General features: G+C 43.2%; 1 protein-coding gene across 2 annotated transcripts in view; it reads left to right on the top strand.

The window, feature by feature from the left end:
• Nucleotides 1-22,582, top strand: part of B3GLCT (beta 3-glucosyltransferase) — a 173,406-nt gene that overhangs the window by 22,876 nt on the left and 127,948 nt on the right. For both annotated transcript variants that reach the window (XM_044441555.1, XM_044441554.1), the window contains exons 2-3: nucleotides 18,734-18,913; nucleotides 20,999-21,233. In XM_044441555.1, coding sequence (XP_044297490.1) covers nucleotides 21,149-21,233 — 85 coding nt within the window. In that variant the 5' untranslated portion in view covers nucleotides 18,734-18,913; nucleotides 20,999-21,148. The remainder of the gene's footprint in view (nucleotides 1-18,733; nucleotides 18,914-20,998; nucleotides 21,234-22,582) is intronic.

Here is a 22,582-nt window from a genome sequence, read left to right as displayed (position 1 = left end):
CATGCATAGGATTGATCCCCTAATCTTACTTCATCTCCATATGAAAGCACACAGAGGCAAGTTACCAAGTTACAGACTTGCTGGGGTTCAAATATATTAGTGCATGCAACCCCAAGATCCAGTGCCATCTTCTTTGCTATCACTTTATTTGGGGCATGCTAGGTTGGAAACAGGACTGGATTCTAGGATTTCTAGCACACCCACAATGATTCCTTCCTGTATGTGACTAGCCACAAGTGCAGATGGCATATCTCAACAGCTTGCCTGCAGAGAGGATATGCTTCTTAATCCCAGTGGCCAGGTGAAGGAAATAAAAACCTTCTCCTTGGGAGTCTGAGTATGCTTTCAGTTAAAATATGGGCTGAAGTTGTGCATTAAAACTGTGTAAGATTGCTATTGATCAGCAACCTTTTATTGGCTGTCAGAATTTTGATGGTATCTCTGAATAGAAAACAGAGCTCCATCAAATCAAGGACAAAGCAGCTAAATGAAACATTGTTGGCTGTGTAATTGCTGTTCATTCTAGACTTACATCTGAGAAAAAAGAGGTATATATTAATGAATATGGGGCACATGGGAAAATCCTGGAAGGCACGTCATAGCTTGAATAAGTTGGACCAGCATTTGATTGATTTATTCTGAGCAACTGTTAAGGGTCCCAGGGACCTTTATTCTGAGGCATTTAAGGAACCACCTGTATTGCTGTAAACCTGTATGATCATCAAGATCTGCAGGAGGGGGCCTTCTAAGGGCACATTGCAGAGGCCCATTTGTTAGGTACATGTAAAATGGGTTTCCCTTGTATTGCTCCCACACTATGGGATGTACTGATTCTCTTGGCTTTTAGTATATGTAAAATATTTTACATATGCATATATGTAATAATGCAAATTTTCACTTTAGTCTTTTAGTACATGCGTCTGAATGTGTTAACCATTTTGTAGTATTAAATAGCTGTATACCTCCTTGGTGGCTTTTTAGCAAATAGGGCAGTATATAAATGCTAATTATAAATAAGTAGGAGGCTTGTGGGTTTTTTTAATGATTGAAAATTGCTGCATTTTACAATGATGTAAAATGGTTATGAGGTAATAGGTTTTTCCTATTAGGTCTGTATGCAAGCTTGTACCATGTGCTTATGTGTTTTTCATTTTTTAAAATCAAGGTCTGAGAAACATAGAATGAGAAAAGCTATTGGTTCAGAGTAGAAAATTAAGTTTCCCTGTGGGACTTTTTAAGGATCTGAAGTATTTTGAGAGGTGAGAACTGGTGATCTGCAGTGGCTAGTCACATACAGGGCACACTGTGCCCTAAATGTAGCAATGTGAAGCTCCCAATTAAGTCATGTCCCTAACCATGAAGTAAGTAGCAAGACCTAAGACCAGTCACTATTCCCTCAGCCTTATCCATCTACCTGCAATATGAAGAAAGTTGTAGTTTACTTGTTTTTAATAATGCATCTTACAAATCTGACAATGTGTAAACAGCTTAATACTGAAATCCATTCATTCTGATATCATCAATAATAAGGATATTTTCTAAAACAAGAATTGTTCTTAGTGTCTTGGTGCCTGTTGGGTTTAGGCCAACTGCTTCTATAATACCAACTTCAAAGGCTGTTAACCTGGATTCTGATTCAAAAGCAAGGAAGGCAATGGGGGTGGAATTCTCAGCAGAATTGTCAAGATCAGCAAATCCTGAGATAAATCAGGCAGTTGCTTTCAGTTGCAAGTTCTGTAGGAAAATCTAATGAGCTAGCTAATGTAAGAGGGGGTGGAACCAGCATCATTAGCTGAATCATACAGCACCAGGTTGTTCACTGATAGAGATGCATGAATTATCCCATAGGCCTTAGGACCCTCCTTGAAAGTGCAGTCAGTTCTTTTGGTTTACAGGGGACAAGAGTATGGGATCAGCTTTGTATCATTAAGCTGTATTTCCCCAATGACGAGCATTCTTATTGGCTTCTATTTATTTATTTGTTTGTTTGTTTGTTTATTTAGGCTTCTGGCTTTTTATCACAAAGCCAACCTAATTGGCTAGGTTTAACATAATAAATACTTTTAGTTAGCAAGTCTTTGTCCTTCTGTTTGGAAGGAAGGGAAGAAGACTAGCTACTACAGTGATGATGACAGCTTCTTTTTTCCTGGAAATAATGGAAATACAGGAAGTATAATTTTTTGGAATGATGGCAAGGAAGGAAATTACTTAACTTCCCTTTTCTATACTTTGCAATCTCCTCTTTATGTACATGCACACACATGCATGCACACACTTTTCTTCTATTTCTTAATAATTATATACACTGCTTGCCTCATGTCTAGTTGAGGCCCTGAAGTGATAGTGAATGTCAAGTGGTAATGGTGGTGGGTTCACATGTTGCAAGTAGCCATAGTGATTTCTTAACTATGTTAGTTTGTCATGTCATCTGGACCCATTTGTGTGGTACCTCGAGTTTCCCGCAGGCATGAAGAAAATTAATGGTCTGTTCTAAGGTTTCAGTGCTTCACCACAGCTTTTCTGGTCCTCAGTAGTAAGTTCAAGCAAAAATCCATGCACTGTGGAAAGAGCACAGAGTTGATTTTTGTGCCATGTGATCCCAGTCCAAGAGTAAATTTTTCCAAACTGCAAGCCTAAGAAGCTTCTGCACTTACCAGTGCAATTCTGTGGCTGTTGTAACTTGGACAGCAAAGTGTGCCATTAAAACAGGCACAAGAAGCTCAGGCCTATAGACAATATATGCCTCATCTGGGGCCCCAGTAACTCACCCTGGGATTCTTGATATGGCTGAGCCCCTTTCCCCTTGCCCCACCTTCTTTCAACACCAATAGTTTGGTGATTTCCTGGCTTTTGTACAGTTTACCCCAGGATTTGGAAGAATTGAAATGCTTCTCCTGTGGCATAGTTACTTGTATTAAAGGCTTAGGATACAATCCTATCATGAGGCCCATAAACTCCTGAACTCGGAGACTTACAGTGCAGAATGAGAAGAGGAGGCAAAGAGGCTGGAGGGGTGTCAAAATGCCTCATACTCTGGCTTCTCCAATCCCCACTGCCCTTCCAGTGAAATGCCCTATTTTACCCCTCTCTAAGATTGCACTCATGACCTTGGAAAGGCACTCAGACTGGTTCTTTCTATGCCAGCTGGGAAAGGGTTAGAACTCAGATTCCCAGTTCCAACCTTGGAGCATGTCTGTGATATCAGAGCTGAGAATCTGGTATTGGCTCCATCCTTTCTCAAGTAGTCCTTGAGAGATTATGCAAAATTAGATTTGGCTCTTGGGTTGAAGGAGGTTGCCCACTCCCTATCTTAGAAGTAGAGCAGGGGAAAGTTTGTGAAATGTAGAAGGGGAAAAAGCAATTGCCTTTGATTTAGAGTGGCCAAAAGAAATTCAATTAAGTAAATTTGCCTGCTTTGCTTTCAATGTCGTTATGTTTTAATCAGTTATACTTCTAATTGATTTCTGGTTGATGTGTATGCTGGGTGAAGGGTGAAGAGAAGGTGAAGAAAAATGCATATACTGAACAATTGAGATAATGTATTGTATTGTCAAAGTATTCTTACAGTATTTTGAACTTGTAATATATTTTGTATTTTGTATTCGATGTTGTAAGCCGCCAAAGCCGAGGCCTTGGCAAGGGGCGGCATAGAAATGTTTTAATAAATAAATAAATAAATAAATAAATAATAAAAATCTGTAATAGCTGTGCATTATCAAGGATTTTAGGATTAAGAAGTAGACTAAAATTTATTGGCAAAAATAATCATTCTTTTATATACAAAAAGTGCCATGTAAGATGGCAGTCCCAAGGGACACAGAAAACAAATGATGTTGCCTATAGTGTCATAAAATTGGTCTATTTGGCCCAATATCATCTACTGCAAAGGGCTTAAATTTCTTCCAGCCCAAGGGCAAATTCCATTTCAGAGAAGCTTTTGAGGCCAACATTTTAGTGCTGAGTGAAAGCCAAAAATACCTCCATATTTTAAGTTTTTACTGCCCATAAGTAAACCTTAGGAGAGGCATTCCAACCTTTCAGAACTGGGAAAACTTCAGAGAAATCACAAAACCACCAAATGATTGGCGGTCAGGGGCAAAGACGTGTGACCAAGGGAAGGGAGCATAGCTATGTGGGGAACCTCAGGTGAGCCAGATTAGGCCCCAGGGTCTGAAGTTCTGCAGTTCTGGTCTGCTATCTTCAAATTAGAGGCCCTTCGCACTGTTGTAATCCTGGGATTGAACCTGAGAACAACAGCTTTACTTTTGAACAATGGTCTTCTCTCCATGTCAAATATTTTTGCTTATTGGGCAGAAGGGAAGCAACTTCTAAACTTTTGTTTTTAAATGCACATCTTTTCCTGCTGTAGTTTTTATTAAAAAGGGGTCCTTTTTGATTGGGAAAGTATATGCAAATATTCAGAAACTATGTCCTTTGCTACCAAAATCATCACTGTCATGGCTGCTTCTCAAACCTTTTAAGCAATGCTTATCTGCAGCCAGTTATTCACCAGGTCTTTAAATTGTATTTTGTTTCTTTGTCCTGGAACCCTGTATTATACATAGGGCACATGAATAATTAACTGCTGGAAAGCTCTGCAACAAAATATAATGTCCAATGAGCATTTATTGCTAATAAATAAATGTTTATGCTTTTTACCTTTCACAGAGGTAAAGCTTCCAAAGTGCACAGTTAAGCTGAAAAATAGATGATGGGGCTTCCTACATTTTTAAAAAGAGTGATCCACTGTAAGTTATAGCTAGTTAGTCTAAATGGTTGTTGTACCCTGCCAGCAAGAAAGAGTTTAGGATTGAGTGTCTCAGTCAGAGCATTAGCACAGTGCTGAACAGGCTTACAAACAATGCCATTAAAATAAATCCAGTTTATTCATTTTGTACTCCCTGCCTTTCTTCCATTGTGGAATTCAAGGCAGACTATATCAGCATTCTTCAGCTTGGTGCACTCCATGTGAGTTGAACTGTAACTCCAGGAGCCCCTGGAAGTAGCAGTCCAACTCTTCTGGAGGGCACCAGATTGGGGAGGGTTTCTGTGCAAGCTCTTCCCAGATTGTGATTTCAGAAGTATTCTTAAAGTGCAAAAACTTAATTTTTCCCTCTGTATTTCATTTCAAAATAGAAAGGACTGAAATCATGCAATATTTAGCAGACATTCTCTGTAAGCCTGTACATGCTTATTCATTGATCTTATTAATATCTTGTTTTTATGGTTTTAACATTTATACCTACCACAGAACTTTGGTTACTGGGCAGTTAAAAAAATGAAATAAATGCATATCCAATTAACTGTCTAGGATTGCAGCCTGACCCATAGTAAACACTTACTTCATAATACGTTTCATATGCTCAATAATGTGTTGAACTTTGATTTGCTAACTAATAGCTCCTAGTGTCACATAGGAAAGTTTCTTTGAAATTGAGGAACATTGTGATATGACATGGTATTTTCTTTAAAAATACAAAAATAAATAAACAATTACCTCCAAAAGTAGCTCCAAAATTGTATTACAGGAAATATTATAATAAATCTGCAGTATCATTTTGGATAGATTGCTGAAGGATTGTTCTAGATCTGGGAATGGGGTATTGGGAGGAAGAAAATGTTTCTCTATTGACGGGATCCCTTCTTTAAAAGAGTTTCTCCAATGCTTCAGAGTCTCTTAGTTCTGGTTAGAATGTGATCAGCAGTAGTCTTTCTGAATTGAAAACCCTGTGGAATGGTGAGGCTGTTGTGAGAGAGGCTCTGTCAGTTTTGTCAGGTGAAAACAAGCAAGAGTGGGGTCACTTTCCCAACCTCCAGCAGTTTTTTTTCCCATCAGAGGCATGAGAACTGATAAATCTAGTAGAAGGGGCAACACTGTAGAGATGTTTCTTTGGTGGAAGACTCACCATTGAAATGTAGAAGGGAAGCATCCATGTAGAAAAGAGGCTGAAGCTCCTGTCACTTTCAGGAGAGCTGCTGCAGAGGTTTGAAAAGCAGTAGCTCAGCCTTGGAAGCACTGCTAGGAACATCTTGTCTTCTCAGCCTGCATTGTTATATTTGGATCAATCACTATTCATCTTTAAAGAATTTCTCTGCATGTAAACTTTCCCTATTTGGACACTTGACTTTTTTGGACTTTTTGAAGACCCTGTCATGAAAAGACTATCAATGATTTCCATAGACTGTGTTTACTTATTGACTTTGATTTATGTGTTTTTCATGATACGAACTCTTAGACTCAGTTGGGCAAGAGTCAGTCCTTAGCTTAGAACTTTCTTGTGATGGATAGATCACAAAGCTGGAGACCTTGGACATCACAATTTTAAAATGTGGGAAATTGCATAGACTTAATCTTGAACGTGTGTTTATTTCTTGTATTTATTAACCATCGGCTCACATCCCACAAGAGTTCCAATGCAATCTTCAAAGTTGGTACTAACCTCTGTGCAGCTGTGGAGAATATTTCAAGTCCCTCTCCTGAGCCTTGGTCTTCAATTGTCTGAGACAGTAGCTTCAGAAATCATTTTGCCTGTATCCCATATTCTGGGCTGCAGAGATTACAAGTGGGAAACCTGTGTGCTACAGATCTTTGATAAAGCTGTAGTTGTTATTTATACAATCACATAAGAAAGTTACTATAGTTGTGACAATGAGTCATCAGCTGTATGCTTTGAGAAGTATGTAACTGTTAATTTTTTGCTGTAAGATTTCTTGCAATAGAGAGTTCAACTGATTCAGAGTCTCCTGTGTCAGATTGCCAGAACCATGGCCTGCAGGCCTGAGATTTATTTATTTATTTATTTGTGGTTTGGTTTTTTTTTTACCCCGTCCAATACGTTGCAGGTCTCTGGACGGCTAACAAGTCAAAATCCTGGCAGAAAGGAATTACTGGTAGGTTGCTACCACAGGCTGATTCTTGCCTGAACCATTTAGGCTGTCCAGCTGCTTTGGATTTATTTTCCCAGAGACTGAAAAAAACACAGAACTTAACAAAACCTTATACAGTAGTTTAGTAACTGTGCAGTCTTACACCTGGGAAATCTACATCTAGCTCCTTTTAAAGCAGTACAGCCACTGTCTAAATCTGTTATGAACATTTATTTAGCAGAAAAAGTAGGAAAGGGGGGAATAAAAAAGGAAGGTAATAAGTTAGACATTCATAGAATTCTAGAGGAAATCAGTAATATTCATCTAAGTTGGCTAGTATGAGGAAATACCTGTATATACTATTGTGGTTCTCTTACGTGTTCTTTGTGTGGTCTCTGTGAAGTTACAATGGCTGGGTTTGAACAACATGATAATCCAGCATGAGTGGCAAGCTACAGAGGGTTTTCCTGTTGTCCAAACCCAAACCCAAACCCAAACCCAAACGCAGATGACCTGTTCATGGGCAAATGACTGGATAATCTACAGCTTGTGAAATGGGGTTACCAGTAGATCAGCTCCTTCAGTGGGCTATAGGAAGTGTTTGTGCAAATCTCTTTGGGCTATATATAGTTTTAATTGGAAGATCGATTATGAGCAGCAGAACAATATGCATCAGGTATGAAAAGTGTCTTTTCCCTGTGTCCTCATATAAAATGGTAGCATACTGTGACTTAAAAAGAAGATTGCCGCATGTAATAGTGTGACTGGTTCAACATTCTTCTAGCATACTGATCAGAACACCGAGATAATTCATGTGCTGTTTGTGCTTATTTCCAAAGAATGGAGCTGGAAAAATATGCAATGGTGTATTGTGTCAGAACAATATTGTGTATTTACTAATACAAACCTTTTAAAAGAAATGACTTTTCCTATTTCCACATTATAGGAACAATCCAGCCAAAGCCACACACTTTTCTGTACCATCTATTTCAACAGGAGAGTTAATCATCTGCTTAAATCTCTCCCACTGAAATTAATGGGATTTAACAGCCCAATTCTTAACATGATTATTTAGAAGTAAATCCCATTTAGCCAGTATTTCTGTTTGTCTGAAGACTGCAATCATAAAGTGCTGGATTTTGGCTGGACTACATCATTGTATTTGTTATTTAATGCTTTGTCACAGAAATGTTTTCAATAGAAAAGTAGAATATCTCTTATTATTAGAATATGACTTAAAAGCCATTAATGCTTTTAAGGTTTTATTCTCTTTTTACTAGTGATAGATTTTTCATTAATATTTGAACACCTAATTTTCTGTTCCTAAGGTATTGCTTGACAGTTAATAGCATATTAATTTGTTTGGAGCAAAAAAACCCAAGGAATGGATGGACTGAAATGCTATACAAAGAGTGTAAGGGATGCATGCTGACCCTGCTTCATAATAGTTCAGATGAAGTAAATAAAACATCTCTTAGACGCAGAATCATTTTATTTCTTCGTCGTGGCCTCTGTGCATCACACATATGGGGTTCTGCGCCTGTGCAGTGCCTTTGGCCGGAAGATTAACAGCTAACGGTTTTTGGCGGGAACTCCGCTCCCCCTCCCCCCTAGCATTATATAAGAAGCAGAGTGCCCACCATTTTCCAGTCTTTGCGACCGCCCTTCGTTGTGCCTCGTGCCGCTTCGCTGTTGCTCAGATGTTACTTACCTTCTTGTTCGTCCGAAAAACTCTTTTTCTCTTACCAAGTTTGTATCCCTTGTTCTTGTTGTTAGTATTTCACTTATATTTCTTTAACTTTGCACCATTTTTTCTTCTTTATTGTTCCTATAAAACAAAAAACAAAAAACAAAAAATATTACTTTCCCGCTTTACTATCTCCTTTTTTCTTCTTTCTACAATGGCGCAACGGGCGGCGTTCCGCAAGTGCGGAAAATGCGGTTCCAAAATGCCCACCACGGACCCGCATGATCTGTGCCTCCTTTGTTTGGGGGAAGGGCACAGAACCGATAAGTGCTGCCATTGTTTGGCCTTCTCTAAACAGGCGAGGAAGAACAGGGAGAACCGCCTCCGCAAACTCCTTTGGGATCAGGCTCTCCTCCAATCTGATCTGCTGGTGGCTAAGCCTTCCACTGTTGTGGCCCCACCCAAAGGCTGTCCAACTTCGGCTGACCTGCCTCAACGTCCGGCCTCTTCCTCCATTGCTCCACCCTCACGCCCTTCTGAAGAAGGCGCTCATGCTATGGCCGATCAGTCTGTTTCCTTGCCGAAGAAGCAAAAGGAAAAAAGAAAGCACAGCAACTTAGATAAATATCCTGTGCATAAGAAGGCCAAGAAAGATAAGACGGGCAAGCCGGTTAAGAAGCCGAAGAACCCCGAGCAGGCAAAACACCGTCACTCGGGCTCGGCCTCTTCCTTGATTCCGATACCTACTTCGGAACCGACCCCCTTGGTCCCGACCATTCAGGCGACTAGGAGGGTTACCCCACCAGGCTCACCGCGCTGGCCGGCAGCCGAACCCATTATGGATTTGAGGAGGGGTTCCATCTCTGATGGGGAAATACGAGACTCCCCACCTAGGGTTCGATCACCAACCCCAATGCCTCCAATCCCGATGGATGCTGAAATCGCTATCTCCCCTCCGAGAAGCCGTAGGAGCCGTTCCTCGGATGCGAGTTCTGATAATTGGTACCACTCCAGGTACTCCTCTGCTCTGAGACGGGAAGAGCACCACCCTACAGCCTACTATCCAACCTCTAGGGGACAATCTTCACCATCAGCGCCTCGGCAGCATTTCCATTCAACACCCAGAGATGCCCCAAGGGCACCATCTAGAGAGAGTGGCAGATCGGAGTCTCCAAGAGATTCTTCCTCCAGTGTACCACCCCCCTACTGGATGGACTCTGAAGAGTCTGAGGCTGACTCAACCTCGCCGGATGCTGCAGTTGCTTCCCAGGGTCCGGGGTCGCCTGAGGAACCATACATATCGTTTAATGATCTGATGGCCAGACTAGTGAGATCACTCGATATAGAAGCCCACCAACAGCCGGGACCGAGCACCGATCGTTTTTATGATGTGATTAGAGGTGAACGATCCACATCTATTGCCTTGCTGTTTATTATGACCTTACGGCAGGCAATGACCCAGCCATGGGACCTCCCAGCTAATCCACAACCGACCTCTCGTAAATACAAGTCCATGTATCGGGTGTGGGAAGAGGACATCCCATTTCTTCTCCGCCACCCCAAGCCAAATTCGGTTGTTGTAGAATCCTTGCAGGGTCGGGAAGCCCATGGACACACCTCACCTCGTGACAAAGAGGGTAGAAAGGTTGATTCTCTCGCCCACCGGGTATACGCAGCTTCGGGCCTTGGTTTAAGAATCTCCAATTATGAGGCAACCCTGGCGCGTTACCAATATTTCCTGATGCAACGCCTGGATGCCATTATCAATACTCTTCCGGGAAACCAGGGCGAACTTGCTAAGACTTTTGTTAAGGAAGCTATGCAAGTGGCGGTGCAACAGCTTTCTACTGCGAGGCACCATGTGGACTCTGATTCGAGGTCACTGGTCGGTGCAATTTCCCTCCGCAGGCACGCCTGGTTGCGTAATTGCAATTTTCCGGATGAGATGAAGCGGAGAATTGAAGAGATGCTGTTCGACGGTTCCAGTCTCTTCCATGCAAGGACGGACAGCAAATTGAAGAAAATCCATGAATCAAGGATGACCGCCCGTCTTATGGAATTGCAATCTCTACCCCGATGTAAGTGGTCATGGTCACGTCCACAGTACCGTCAACAGTTTCCACCTCGGCAGCAGCAACCGCATCAACGTCAGCAGCGTCGCAGGCAACTACCGCCACAGCACTTCCAACAGGGCCGCCGCCGTTTCGATACGGACAGGCGACAGCGCTGATGTGACGAGCGAACCTCTCCTCTCATTCCAACTCCCCCCTCCCCCCTCTCATTTGGGGATCAACTGAAGAGTCGACTCTCCATTTGGGAGTCCATCACATCTGATGGATGGGTGTTATCTATCATCCAGCATGGATATGGAATTGAATTTGACGTTGTACCATCAGTGAATCCTATTCGATATACTCCGACTTCTTTGGTACTGTTAGATGAGATTCATCAACTCCTCGCTAAAGGAGCTATTTGTCGCCTGTCGTTATCGGAAGGATTCCACGGATTCTATTCCAGATACTTTACGGTTCCGAAACGAGATGGGGGTCTAAGACCAATATTGGACTTGAGAGCTCTCAATAGATTTATAACACCAAAGAAGTTTCGGTTGACCACACTTCAAAGTATTCTTCCGTTGCTGGGAAGAGGGGATTGGTTCGCCTCATTGGATCTGAAGGATGCCTATTTCATATTTCAATACATCCAAGTTATAGGCGTTTCCTTCGTTTTGCGGCGGACTCTGAAATCTACGAATTCAATGTGCTACCATTTGGATTGGCCACTGCACCAAGAGTTTTTACGAAGGGTATGGCCCCTGTCTGTGCACACCTTTGATTACGTGGAATTCGGATATACCCGTACCTTGATGATTAGTTGCTGGCCGGTGACACAGAAGCAGGACTTTCGTCTGCTGTTGAGTTTACATGTGCTCTATTGCACGATCTCGGACTCTGTATTAATTGACAGAAATCTTCCCTTCTCCCTACGCAGGTGATCAACTTCATCGGAGCCCGACTGGATTCGACGTTGGCAAGAGCCTTCCTTCCTCGGGACAGACGACATGCAATTGCTCATTGCATCGCTCGGATTCGACAAACAAGAACTGCTCCCCCCCGGTCTATTCAGAGTCTGTTGGGTCACATGTCTGCTTCCATTGCTGTGGCTCCACATGCCAAACTCAGGCTACGTCCCCTTCAACAGTTCTTCAATGGGGTGTTTTGACCACAGATAGACCCCCCTACCAAACGGATTTGACTCGCAGCTTCCGTTCTTCAGTCCCTGTTATGGTGGATAGACCCGCCAATCTAACCGTAGGCGTTCCATTCCGACCCCGGTACCCTACAATAACCCTCGGTACCGATGCATCTCTACTGGGATGGGGAGCAATCTGTTCTGATCTACGTACCCAAGGGATATGGAGTCATCGGGATTGCAGGAACCATATCAATTTTCTGGAACTTCTTGCCGTTTTCAAAGCCCTTCAATCATTCGAGGATGTGCTTCTGCACCAGGTCATCCAGGTGACCTCGGACAACATGGCGACAGTCTATTATTTAAACAAACAAGGGGGAACCTGATCCCGGAAACTAGCCCGCCTGGCCATGCAGATTTGGGACTGGTGCATATCGAGAGGTATCACTCTTGTAGCAGTTCACCTTGCGGGCACGGAAAATACAGACGCCGATCTCTTGAGCAGACATATGTCGTGGTCCCACGAATGGGAGCTAGACCATCGGGTTCACGACATGCTATTTCACCGATGGGGCCAGCCAGACATCGATCTGTTTGCCACACAACGGAACAGGGCATGCACGGCATATTGTTCCAGAGCGGGAGTGGGTCAGGACTCCCTCGGGGACGCTTTCATGATTCCCTGGACAAACATGACTTTTTATGCTTTCCCTCCAATCCCACTCATCATGAGAGTGTTGGCAAAGATCATTCACGAAGGGGCCACAGGGGTACTGATCACTCCCTGGTGGCCAAGCCAACCATGGTTCTCAACTCTCCTTCACATCTCCAGAGAAGAGTTTCTCCAACTCCCTCTTCTTCCTTATCTCATTACCCAGAGGGAGGGCGCAATCCGTCACCCAGATTTGCTATCGCTGAAACTGACTGCATGGAGGATACAATGATCACCTCTGATACAATGGTATTGACACCACAAACTGTTCCAGCTTTTCCTGCTCGGCAGAGTCTACACCCAGACCTACAGTATATCCTCGAATCTGTGCTACGACCATCTACTAGGAAGTCGTACGCGGTATATTAAAATTGAGATGAAAGGACGGTTTTTAAAATAGTCTTAAGAAGAATAGGGCATTAGCTCAATGGTAGAGCACATGGCTTGCATGTAGGATGTCCCAAGTTCAATTCCCACCATCTCCATTCAGAACTTGGAAAGAGCCCTGCCTGAAACTCTGGAGAGTTGCTGTCAGTTGTTAACAATACTTGGCTAGATGGACTAATGGTCTGACTCAGTATAAGGCAGAATCCTATGACACTGTAAAGAAAATTGGCTTTAATAAAAGAAGCATAAATCTTAGAGCACAAGCCTATCCATGTCTACTCAAGTTTATGTCCTATGGAATATATGTGCCATTTAGCAGCATGTACAGTTAGAATTTCTCGAGTACTTGCCTATAATTTGCTTGGATATGGTGTGCCTTTTAACTTCTTGGTACTTCCCTCTTTTTCTCTGGGTATATAACACTGCCGTGAGGAATTTAATTCCAGTCTTATTCATTAACCTCTCCCACAGTATTGTGTCCTAGCTATAAGGTTCCTTCATTGGGCTATGTGGTCCTGATGATGAAACTGATATTCAAAGGGCGTATGACTGTGGGATAACAATAAACAAAATAAAACTGTACAGTTGTACAAACTGTACAACAGTAAATTTGTACAAGAAGTGCATTAGTTTCAAGATGTTCTGTAGCTTATTTCCTTAGTGAATAAAACAGTATATATTAATAACTTCTGATTAAGTTATCACACTCTTCCCCTTCTCAAACACTCTTCACTTCAAGATTCAGGAGATCCTTTCTCTCCTGAATGTACTTTGATCAGTCCTTATTTTATTTATCTCAGTTTAATCTTTCTCTTCTGCAGTCAGGTTTCTGTTAGCTTCTCTCTCACACACACAGATAATACTAGATTGTGACTCTCCCTAGATGCTAAGATGTTCTCCAAGTATTCTACTTCCTTCCCTTCCCTTTTGTCCTTTAAGTGCCTTTCACAGCACTATATGGGACTTTAATGAGAAGACTGCCTCTTCAGGTTCTGCAGACTCCTGACTGACAACTTCCTGTTGACACACCAATAATTTTCTGCATCCTCTCTCCTCTCATACATCCAAGGTCTGCCCATACACTCTGTCACCAAACGATCACATCACTCTTGCATCCCTCTCTTTTTCCCCTCGCTCTTCTGAAACTTAGCAATATTTAAAGGAGCACATGCATAGCACTTTAAATCATTATAGCCTTACAATGATATACATGTTGTCATAGAAGTCCTTCTATGCTCAGTGAGACTTGTTCTTAAGTCAGTATGTATAAGACTGTAGTTCTAATGGCATGAAAGTACAATAAATCAGCAGCAACAGCAAAACCCATCATGTTGCTTTAAAGGATAATGTCATCTGCTGATTGTAGTTTATTTTTATTAACCTTTCTCTGAAGTGCCATGGTTCTATACAGTTGATTCTGGTAAGTATGATAGTTTTCACTTTAATTTTCTCAGTTTTGCAGTAGCCCAAGGAAGTTTGTTGTCACTGTAGCCTGGTATGTTTGGAAAGCATGTGAAGCACTTGAGTATCAGTATATCTTGAATTCTAAGAGTATGTCCATATCAAATATTTCAGGCAACACATTCCAGTGAGGCTGCCTGTAACCTTCTGAAAACAGAGGACTACGAGCATCCTATGGTAGGTGGAAGGAGCATAGACGCAAAAGTAACCCCTGTGCTTCTTCCATCCTGCAAAAGATTTAGCTGGTGGCCATCTAAGTTGTTATTCCCAAGTGTAAGTAAGGGAGACTGAGATACTGCCTGGATACTATGTTTCCTCCCCTCCAGATGCCCCCCAAAACTGTTTCTGACCAACATGGCTTTTTTCATATCAGCTGTGAGGGTAGTGGGAGGGAATTCTGAATTTGGAGTTCCAGCCTCAATCTTGGAGTGCATTTCTAAGGTCAAAGCTAGGGCTGCAAATTACTCCTATGTGCCTAGATGGCCATACGATTGCGCCCTAAATAAATTCATGTGGAAAAAACATTGTCCCTGGTTTTGAATGCAATAATTAAAATGGTATTTAAGAGGAGTCCTCTGGGAGCCTTCTTCATAAGCTCATAAATGCACATTTGTTATTCAGAGGGAATCCTTATAGTTTTCTTCCACAAATATTCTGTCATTAATAGATTTTTTTCAGTACTGCTGTCTCAAATGCTAATGTTTTTCCACTGAGAACCTATGATTTCACTCCCCATCCCACTGCTCAGCTACCATGTCAATTGCTGTTGTTAAGGACTATGAGAAACATAATTGCTTATAATATTTGTACAGGTGAGAAGCATTATTAAAATCTGTGAACATTTTAAAAATAGTTTTGTTTCATTTTAATAATATGCTGCTAATAATATGCCTTGCTATAATATCAACTGCAGAAACACTCATAACTGTTATCTCTCTCACATTCTCAAAGATGCATGTGTGAGCACAGGCAAGGCTATGGAACTTCCCAGAAATGTCTGGTTATTTAATGGATTCAGCATTTCAACTTAACTTTTGTTTCTTCTCCCTAATGTTTCTGCTCACACCTGTAGCAACAGTTATGACATGATTTTTTCCCCCTGCTATCTTTTAAAGTGACACACAGACACATCCTCACTGCTTCATAGTAAGGCCAGTTGTGCTGCACCATAGCTCTCATGTGATAAAAGCAAAAATGATAATGAGCTATGCAGAAAGTGTTTCCTTTAGCAAAATTGCCCCTTGTTTAAATGTGCAGAGAGAACATTGTGTGATCAAAATTAACAAGTCTAATTGCACTTAGATCTGTTGGATTGTGGCCCAAATCTGGTTCTTTTTATTATTTTTAAAGGCTTGGCTTGTGCATGTATGTATGAATATGATTAGGGTTTAAAACATTCTCAAGAAAATTTTTAAACAGATTATCTGTTATACTCAGGACTGACTGATTTAAAATAATTACTAGTGTTGGACCCCCCCCCCCCGGTTTGATCTGGAAACTGCTCGATATTTACAACCTATCTTAGTGAACTTCAGAAAAGAAAACCCTTGCTGCTCCTAAAAGTGCTGTAGCTATACTTGTGGAATTGCATACAAGCACATTCTCATATTACCATTTGAAAAAGATACGGAACCAGGTGGTCTTCTCTCAGCTAGGGAAATCCCACAACAGAGGGTCCACTACTCAAAGTATCTTTTCTGTCATAGGTGCCATCTATAACTCACTAGACAAGATAATCAGAAGACAAACTGAGATGACAAACTGAGATGACAAACTGAGCTTGGGCAGATACATGTGGGGAGACACCAGAATGGCTTGTGGCTATGTGTAAATTCAGTAAGCATGCTGAAGCACAGTATGTTTGGTCACCTTGACTCCCCATAGAAAATCAGTGGTCTGTTCCAAGTTTTTCACATTTCAGCATTGCTTGTCCTTACATATGAATTCAGTGACAATATTTTTCTATAGTTTGGCAGCAAGAGCAGCTGCAGCAACAGAAGATGCTCCAGCCCCCATTCTTCACTGACCTGTTCTGCCTAGCAATTGCTGAGGCAGCTGTAGCTGCACTCTGATTGGCTGCTGTGTGCACTTTTCCCCTCTGTCCATGTGCTGCCTTCTCAATGCCCAGCCACAGCTCTGGAATATCAGGGCAGCAGGGCATCACACAGCACCATTTCCAGCAGCAGTGACCTTGGAGACAGACATGCTTGGCATTCCTATCTGGTCACTGCCCATTACTGCAGTGGTGCTCTGAAATGGATGTATGTGTGTTCTACTCAAGGAACCAATACTCTCCTCTTGTGAAGGCAACTTTGCACAAGAGGAGCATACTGGCTGTGAACAGGCATTGCCCTGACGGCTATCACCCTACGAAGCCTGGGTCTTCTGGTCTTGCCCATGGCATTCCTAAGGACTCTTAACAAACCCAGCTGTTCCCCACCCCTCTGCCACAACTGTGCATGAACACATTCCTTGTGACCAGTCAGAAAATGTTCCCAGGAAGATACCCACACATGCTCCCATGGGAAATTATTCCCACAGGATGTGCTCCCTCCATCCCAACACAGATGCCCTCTGTGTGCTTGGCTGCAGGCAGTCCCTGACAGTGTGTATGAGTCTTGTTCATGGTGTGTGCGCAGTGGACACATGTGAAGTGAGGGAAGGGGTAGAGGTGAATGTATGGGTGGACGTGCTTGCATGTTGGAGTAGAGCAGAGCAGCATTCCTGCAGTGCTTCTCTAGGGCAACAGTGCTACTGTAGTAGGTAGTTGCTTCACAGAGCAGCACCAATAAATAAAGCAGCTAGCTGAGAACATGCCCAGGGGAGCTTGCAAGCAATGGGGGAGAAGTGGATGGGATGGGCAAGAGTTTCCCATGCTGGGGTGGGGGTGGGGGGTTCCCAGCCATGGAGGCTGATGGGATACATTTCACCATTTAGAGAGCAGGTGGTGATGCATAGAAACTACTCATGAATAGTTACCTCACAAATGCATGAATACAGGACACACATAAGAAAGGTAACTTCATGGTATTACTTAGCATTAGAGATGAACAGTCCCAACAACAAGCAATCCTGAATGTTATCATGCTTCACTGAGTTGTTGCTACATTGTCATGGTTTCCATCCTCCCCACTCAGTCCTTCTACTGTTTGCACATTCCCATCAGCTACTGCACCTCAAATCTAATCCCAAAATGCATTGCCTGCCTGTGTCACCTGCCTCTTCATCAGTCCACATGTAAATACCAGATGACTGGAGTGGCTCCTGCAGTTGCTACTCTTCCAGGAAACTCTGGCTGTGGCATATCAGGACCATGGAAACCACAATCTTGACAACAGGGTAAACCATTTTTTAAAAATACTGGTACCTAAAGATACCTAATCATCATGATGGAATACCACACAACATGACAGATCCACAATGGTAAAAAAAAAAAATCACCATGGCTTGTTGTGTCTGAGCCCCACCAGTATTCCAGATAGTGAAGTTGCAAGCCATATGCTTGAAGCACTTAAAGGGAAATGACTTTCAGTTCATTTTATCACCGGTATTACAAGATAGACAAATTCATGAACTGAATCAGGCAATGCTTACCATTGATTTTGGTAAGCAATTACTATTCCAGTAGCATCAGTATGGAACAGAATCTAGAAGTTTTGCAGAACGATCAAATAAGAGGGTTTAGAATGAAATACAATCAAGATGCCCACAAGCCCCAAAATTTCTGTCTAGGGACCACAGGATCACTCCTTTAACTACTAAGAATACATAAGCAGAGAGGTTGTACCTAAATGGAACAGGGCATAAGTAAGAGGTTACCACACTCTCAGCTGAGTAGGCAGCAAGCAAGCAGTAGGCTACCACTGCCCCTTACACTCACTGCTTCCTGAGTCAGAGGACGCTCACACTTTTTTGGATGCACTTTAGGCACAGAAAGAAGTGTTCAAACTGATGTTCTCTCATGCCCCCAAAATCCAAAATAGTAATAAGACTAAAACAGAAGATGCTGAATTTAGTATTGAGGCTTAACCTGTGACATATTTGCAATACAAGAGGTGAAAGAGATTTTTTTTTAAAGTATATAAAAACACAGAATCAAATAAAACACAAATCTTTTGGAACAATGCTGCATGCCAAAGTAACAGATCAGTATCTAAACCTATACTATATTTAATCTAAGTAAGGTTCTCCTAATATGACAGGGCCCAGTTCAGGATCCAAGAGCTCACAGGCCCAAAGGCAACCACCACAAGGCAGAAGAAGACCAAGTGACAATGGTAGCCCCTGTGGCTTTATATTCTGCCTAGCCTTTGACAAATGTGATGTAAGCCTCTACAGCCAATCCTTGTCTGACTGGATTACTACCTCAGAAACAAGCTTCCTTAGCTGAATACTAAGTGGCTGACATACAACTCTTTGCCTTTTAGGACTGGAGATGACAGTGGAAAGAGCTCACCACAGCCCAGCTGACATTGTTTAATTAATTTGGCAAGATTAAAAAGATAATGGATGCACGTGGATTTGATGAATGTGTGCGGGTCCCTTTTTATGAAAAGGAGCTTCCAAGGAGCTAAATGTTGACAAGAAAATGGATTTCTTAACATTGGGTAAATATCTTAAGAAAATAGATATGTATGTGTGGTAGTGAAAACTGCTGTATGTTGAAAATCTGTGTAGGCAGAAGTAATATGTAGATTATTTTGTTGATGGAATATTTAACAACAACCATTCATGTTTTTAAAGGTTACATGTTTTATGGTAAGTACATGGGACCATAATTAGTTCACTGTCAATTTAGTTATTCTCAGAATAGAACAGAGGTGGCCAAACGCAGGCTTGTGAGCTGCATGTGGCTGTTTGAGTTTATTTTGCAGTTTGCTGCTGACCACCTCAGGCACTCACTTTCCACTAACTGCCTGCTGCCACTGCTTATGGATGCCCACTTGCACCTCTCAAACATCTGATATTTACCAGATGTGGTTCTTCTGTTGAGCAAGTCTAACCACACTTGGAATAGACATATGTACTGCTGTAAAATGCCATAAAATGGCAGCTTACCACTGAGGCTGTATTCACACATAGGAACAAGCGCAGGCAGGCAATCAGCTGGGAAGCAGGCAAGGCAATCCAACTGGAGGGTGTCCACCAGGAGGGAAAACAGGGAGTAATGACCATAGGGGTACCTGTTCTATTCCAGTGAGTAAATGGGTGCTCTGCAGAGTGGGGGGAAGTAAGTGGCAAGTGGCTGAGAACATGCCAAGGGGGGCATACAGGTTAATGTGGGAGAGGCAAGCAGTAACATTCTATGCTGGATTGATTTCCAGCAGTGGGGGCTGATGGGATATGTGTTGCCATTTGGAGGAAAGATGGAAGTATGTGGAGACTACTCATGGGCAGTTACCTTATGAGTATGTGAACACAGGACACATGGTAAAAAATGTAACTCTGAAATAATCGTGTGTTATGTGTGAATAGCCTCCAAGTGATAGCCACTAACTTGGACAGGGGGATTATATACACTCAATTAGGGGTAAAGTTATCAATGGCTTGTTGTTGTTAGTTGGGAAGTCGTGTCTGACCCATCACAGCCCCATGGACAACATTCCTCCAGGCCTTCCTGTCCTCCACCATACCCTGAAGTCCACTTAAGTTCACACTGGCTGTTTCAGTGACTCCATCTAGCCACCTCATTCTCTGCCTTCCCCTTCTTCTTTTGCTATCTATTGTTCCCAGTATTAGGCTCTTCTCCAGGGAGTCCTTCCTTCTCATTAGGTGGCTGAAGTATTTGAGTTTCATCTTCAGTATCTGGCCTTCTGAAGAGCAGTCTACTAATCTATCAATGGCTACTAGTCATGATTGCTATGAATTATTTCCAGTATCAGAGGCAGCATTCCAGTTGCTGGATAATATCAGGATGGTGATTTGTTCTGGCACTGGGTCATCTTACAAGTTACACAATATGTGCTCTGGTTTTTGTGGCCATTTTGGGGGGGCGGGAGGAAATTGGCAAAAAAGGGAATAGGATTTATTTTAAACAGGTATGAATTTGAACAGGAGCGCATACAAAAAATAGAGGTCTAACAGTTGGAGCACTGAACAATTTTAAGTGTACTACCAGTCTAGAGATTGCTTAGATTCTTGCAAATAATACTTAACCAAGATTAGTAATGCCTTAAAATTCTTAAGAGATCCTGAGTATGCATTTTCCTTTGTGCATTAAAAACCAGTCAATAGATCTTGGGGACTGTACTTAAAAAAAAGAAAAAGTAGAGCATGTAAGATTGAAGTTAATCTACATCTGGATTAAGAAATCCCCTAAATTCTCTTTCGCTGTCATGTCTTCTTCAACCCATTTCAATGAACCATGTTGGGCATTAGGAGAGAAAAAAGATGCCAGTACTTTTGTGCTAGCAATTGTTAAGTATGCAACGGGGAAGGGGGGAAACCGTCATTATGAAGGTTACCACAGATGTGCGGTAGCGCAAGCTTTGAAGCAGTCGAAGTTGAGCGGGGAGGAGGGGGGGGGGAGGAATCCGTAGCTGTTAAAGAGCCATTGATTTAAGCCTTAAGGCGTGAGAAGGGCTACTCCCGAAGGTTTGTATCGGATCTGTTTTCTGAGGGGAGGCGAGCGGCCGTTTCTGTCGCTAGATGGCGCCGCTGGCTCCGCGACTCTCTCTGTCTTTCCCTCATAGGCTTCTCGGAGCCCGGTGGCTGTTGTTGGGCGGCGATCCCATTCGAGGCCGCGCGGAATCGGCTTCGCTCCGGCAGCAGAGGCGTCCAGGACGGGCGTCGTTTTCCGTCCTCACAGTTGTGAAGGGGCCGCGAGAAGACCCGCCGCCGGCATGCCGAGCGAGGAGGAGCGCGGCAGCCTCACGACGCCCTCCGCCTTGACCGCCTGCTTTTTGCTCCTGTCGTTTTGCACCCGGGGTGAGTAAGTAACAGCAACAGCTTGGGTGGACCGGGGACATTTTGTTGCTCTGTGCTGCTGGGGGAAGGGAGAGAGTCTTTTTCCCTTCCCTGGCGGGAAAAGAAGTAGAAAAGCTGCGGCAGCAAGTCGCCCTCTGCCTGCCCGTGAAGGGAACCGGATACAGCGGGAGCTTTCCCCTTCCTTGAAGTTTGTTAGTGGGATGGGCCGACGGGGTGGCTGGCGAAGAGTGGAGGGGAGTCGCCTCCCCTTCGCCGTCGTTGAGCGGCCGCCGCGTCTCTCCGTCCCTCCTTCTCTTCAGGATTCAAGTCCGCTGGGCTGACGGAGGTAACGCCTCCGCCCGCGAGTGCGAACCCGAAGCTCTTGTTGTGCCTGCGATCGGGAGGGGAAGGTGAAGATCGTGGGCCCTCCGCCAAGCAGGAGCCCTCTCAGTTGATAAACTCCGGCGGGGGCAGCGGAGTCAGTCGCTGCAGATGCGGGGGTAAAAGGGGAAAGCCTTGTTGGCACCTGAAAGCCATGCTTTGCAGCAGCTTTTCGGGGGCTACAGCCCGCTTCTGCGAGTGTTGCCTCTGAAAAAGGAGGCTGCTCTTAAGCCCACGAAAGCTTCTGCCTCCCACTACAACCCACGCTCAGAAAATCCGTGAGTTTTTTCTGAGGGTTGAGCGCCCTTAACGAGACGCTGCAGAACCGACGACTGCCACCTTCTGCTTCCCGAGAATTAGTCTAGAGCAACGTCCAAGCCGTTCCCGATTCCACACTCAGTTATTAATTCAATCGATTCACTCCTGTAAGCGTGCATTGGGCAGGTTGGGGGAAAGGCCATGTTTTCGCTCTCTGGATCCGAATAGGTCAGGATGGTTTGAAGCTGTATTTCTGAATGCATTTCCAGGGAGTGTACCGCCAGTGAGGCAGGGGGAGATTGGCTGTGGGGTCCAAATTCAGGGCCCAGCAGCCCCCCCCGGGGGGGGGAAATGAGCAGCAGATTATGAAGGTATCTAGGTAGCAGAAACTCTGTTTATCCTCTAAGTCATAGAAGTGCTGTGATTTAGGTGAGTTTAAAATGCAGAACTGCACCTGCTTGGTTAGGGTTTTTCTACATCAGGGTTAACAAGCATTTTAATACATAAGGAAACTAGGAACGGGAACTAGTAAAAGCATAGGATGGTGGAGGGCAGGCTAGGAAAAGAAATGTTAGTTGTGTGCTCCAGCAAAATGATGCAGAAAGCCATCTAATGCTACCCTTCATCCCCACAAGCATCAGGTCCAAGGTCTAAATATAACTGCATCACTGTAACATCCATTGAATACAGTGGGACTTACTAATGAGTCAGCAGGCTTAGGATTGTACTGG

This window comes from Varanus komodoensis, unplaced genomic scaffold (assembly GCF_004798865.1).
Source record: "Varanus komodoensis strain SLA01 unplaced genomic scaffold, ASM479886v1 scaffold4, whole genome shotgun sequence".
Classification (NCBI taxonomy): Eukaryota; Metazoa; Chordata; class Lepidosauria; order Squamata; family Varanidae; genus Varanus; species Varanus komodoensis.
The sequence above is the reverse complement of the archived record's forward strand: the minus strand, read 5'-3'. Positions and strand labels throughout refer to the sequence as shown.